This window comes from Peromyscus maniculatus, chromosome X (assembly GCF_049852395.1).
Source record: "Peromyscus maniculatus bairdii isolate BWxNUB_F1_BW_parent chromosome X, HU_Pman_BW_mat_3.1, whole genome shotgun sequence".
Taxonomy (NCBI): domain Eukaryota; kingdom Metazoa; phylum Chordata; class Mammalia; order Rodentia; family Cricetidae; genus Peromyscus; species Peromyscus maniculatus.
In genome coordinates, this window is record NC_134875.1 from 14,672,119 (window position 1) to 14,675,535 (window position 3,417).

At 49.2% G+C, this 3,417-nt stretch overlaps 1 protein-coding gene across 1 annotated transcript; it reads right to left on the reverse strand.

The window, feature by feature from the left end:
• Nucleotides 1-1,428: 1,428 nt before the first annotated feature.
• Nucleotides 1,429-2,880, reverse strand: Ldoc1 (LDOC1 regulator of NFKB signaling). Its single transcript, XM_015987416.3, has one exon. It carries the CDS (start codon nt 2,687-2,689, stop codon nt 2,267-2,269), a length of 423 nt encoding a protein of 140 aa, XP_015842902.1. The 5' UTR covers nt 2,690-2,880; the 3' UTR covers nt 1,429-2,266.
• Nucleotides 2,881-3,417: the final 537 nt, after the last annotated feature.

Here is a 3,417-nt window from a genome sequence, read left to right on the forward strand (position 1 = left end):
CAATATCCCACATCCCCCCATTTCTAGTGAGGAATAAATGGTAATACTCTGTCTCAAAGGGTATGTGTTACTCTTCCAATGATACTTGTATGTTTTCCAATGAGAAAGGAGGAAGTGATAACTGAATTCCAAATCACCCACAATCCTCTTCATTCAGCAGCATCGGACACAGCAGCTCTGGAACAGCCCCATTTCCACCCAGACTTTGGCCTCTTTGTCCAGCCCTCCCTTTCTCCCACCTGTCCCTACCCTCCAGAAAATAAGTGTCCCAGAAATGACTCCTGCTCTGAACTTTATCAGTTTACCAGGTAAAATGCTTTTCATGTTGGTTTCTTGTTAAAAAAAAAAAAAAAAAAAAAAAAAAAAAAAACAGAGAATGAGTTCTTGTCATTTTTATATCCACTCTCTGCTCAGTTACTGGTCACCTTGACATTTTCCTAATACACCCAATTTCATAGCAAGCAAGCTGCTTGCTGAGCCATTGCTTCCATGGCCTAGAAGTAACCACCCATACTTGTAAAGTACTGAAAACCGAGCAGGCAGTTTTAAATGCTTTGTGGGCGGGATCTCATTTAATCCACACCTGTAAGGTTACTCATATGATGACCAGCATCCCATTTCATCCTCCAAACCATGTTAAGCAGTAATGTATTATTTAAAATAATTAAAAGTTCTAAGACTGGATTGACTTTCAGAACAGTAAAAAGAGGATATTCAGGCAGATACAGGAAACCTTAGATTCCCCAGATATTTCCTGGTTGCCATGTATAGCCCCTGTGCCAAGTTCATTTCAGTGAGGTAACCTGGTATAATGGACTTACAAAGCTGTGCACTTTATTCTCAGAGCCCACCCTGCCCACTCCTTCATTGCCTCCGAACCCTCTGTGCCCAGAGAGATGTCAACCCTAACTCCAGCCCAGGGTCTAATTCAGGATGCATTTAAGCATCTTGCTAATTTTTATAGGCAGGAATCTGAGGCAAATGTAAAATGGAAACTGTAAGGACCTCTGGACAAGGAGGACGAAATGTGAGTGTAGGCTATACTGACTACAGGCCCACTGACCAAGTTGTAAGATTTAACATTAGCTTAAGCACCTTACAGTTTACTCAACAGCCACCCACAGGTAACAAGGACAATAGATAGATCTGTCCTGCTGTGTAAGGAAACTTTACTATGCCCAGGAACATGCCTAATTATTAAAAATGCCCCTTTCATTCTTCAAAGTGACCTAATATGAGATGATATGCCCCCTTGGAGGCTCCAGACAATAGTCCTTCACCAAAGCTTTTAAAACCCTGTGGTACCTGTCTTCTGGAACCTAGAAATCAAAGTGAGAATACTAGAATTGAACCAAGTTTCCTGATCTCAATGAAATCATGGAGATGAGAGTGTCAAAAGCGAATGACAGCACAACCATGAAAAGACAATTTTCTTTCTATTTTGCAGTGCTTGATATTTATTGAAAAGAATGCCATTGCTTTTTCCAGGTACTAGAGAGGATCTGGGCTAAATGCCTGTTTGCTTGTTTTTATTTTAGTACTACTTGTCCACAAGTCCACATACGAGACTGCTGCAATTCTGTAAGAAAAATGACAGCTGCGCAAAACTGATGCATAGGAGAAAAAGAAATGTCAACATTTCAACTGTCAAGCAGGCACATCAGGCTCCTGCAGCAATCTGGCAGGGTAGAGGAGGAACCTGGGTGTAGGTACAGAACTAACCAGGCTGTTAAGACTGGCCCCTTCAAGGGTTGGTGAGCTGTCCAAATCAAAGTCTGAATAGGTGTGGCCAACTCGATCATCTTCTTCTTGGTCCTTATCCTGTGGATGGCTGCAGATGAGATGAGATGGGTGGTGGCCGTGAGGTGACAGGAGACATTTCCGGGCAGATGTCGGATGGCGATCCAGTGGAAGCCAGCAGCAGGAATGCAGCTGGTCTGACCAGTTCTAACAGAGTCCTGGACAATGGCTGGAGCTCAAAACACAGTTCAGATTAGGGGAGAAGAGTACCTGGACTGGTTAAAATTGAACACTGTGAGCTTCAGAGGAAGGCCCAGGCCCAACTCCAGCACTTACAGCAGGTAACTGGAACAAAGACAAGCACTAGAAGGGACAAAGGAGCCAAGTGACTGGCAGGGAAAAAGATGGCAATGCAAAAGGGAGCGCGGAGGCACTAGGAGTACAGCAGGTGAGGGTGGGGAGGAGGTGCCATGCAGGGCCATCCCCCTCTAGGCCTAAGGGGGCAAAGGGCCTAGTAATCAGCCTCTTAAAAGTCATCATCATCTTCGTTGTCATACCAGCCAAAACACTGCTTCATCTCTTCAACAAAGGCCCGATAATCACTGATGACTGGGTTATCCATCTCGATGTACGGCACCACCCACTCCTCGGCTTCCCCGGTGAGGAGGCTGATCATGAACGCCACTTTCATGGCGTCGTTGCAGAAGAAATCGTCATGCACAATCATGTAAGACATCGTTTGCACCAGAAATTCGGGGAGCCGGGAGTTCTCGCCATCAAACTTTGAGGGGAACGGCACCGGATAGTTAGGCAGACGTACCTGGCGCAGCAGAGTGGCCCGCTCACACACCAGCCACCCCAGCTGTTGCATGAGCTGGTTGTTCTCCATGATCAGGGCGCGTTGTCGCACCAGAAGCGCGCGGAGAAGCAACAACTGCTCATCGAACATGGTGAATCGTTTGGAAGGACTCGGGCTCTGGGCTCTGGGCTCTGGGCTCGGCTCTGCTGGGCTCCGCGGAGCTGCTCACAGAGGCCTAGCAGGAAGTGCGTGTCCTCAGAAGAATGCTGACCCTGAGCAATGCGTGAAGGGGTCTCGCTGATGGCGGAAGCTCCACCCACAAGGTCACTCTGGCAGCCAGCGCGCCAGCGCAGTGCGGTGAGGAAGGCGTGGCGGGGCGGGAGTGTGGGGGGGTGCTGAATGGGGTGGGGGTGTGGCCAGGGTGGGACTCGCGGCCAGGGTGGACGTGGCGGAGGAGGAGGAGGAGGAGGTGGAGGAGGAGGAGGAGGAGGAGGTGGAGGAGGAGGAGGAGGAGGAGGAGGAGGAGGAGGAGGAGGAGGAGGAGGAGGAGGAGGAGGAGGAGGAGGAGGAGGAGGAGGAGGAGGAGGAGGAGGAGGAGGAGGGAGTGACCAAGGGAGCATCGCCGCGGGCCCCTGCCAGTTCCGCCAGCCAAATGAAGAAAGGGAGCCACAGGGGAAGGCTCTGTGAGCCCAGCAGCTCAGCCCTCAGGGCTGGCCTGCGCCAGCTGAAACTTCTCTCCAGCCAGCCAGTTCAACCAGCACAGTGTTTCTTTGTGGGGCCTGTGGCCATCAGCATTTTTTTTTTTTAGAGTGATTCGTTCTTAACACATTTCCTTGTTTGTGTAAATTTCACCCAGAGAAATAACTTTGACACTGAGG

Excerpts from the sequence above, each read along its gene's own strand:
- Ldoc1 (XM_015987416.3), bottom strand. The coding sequence starts at position 2,689 with ATGTTCGATGAGCAGTTGTTGCTTCTCCGCGCGCTTCTGGTGCGACAA.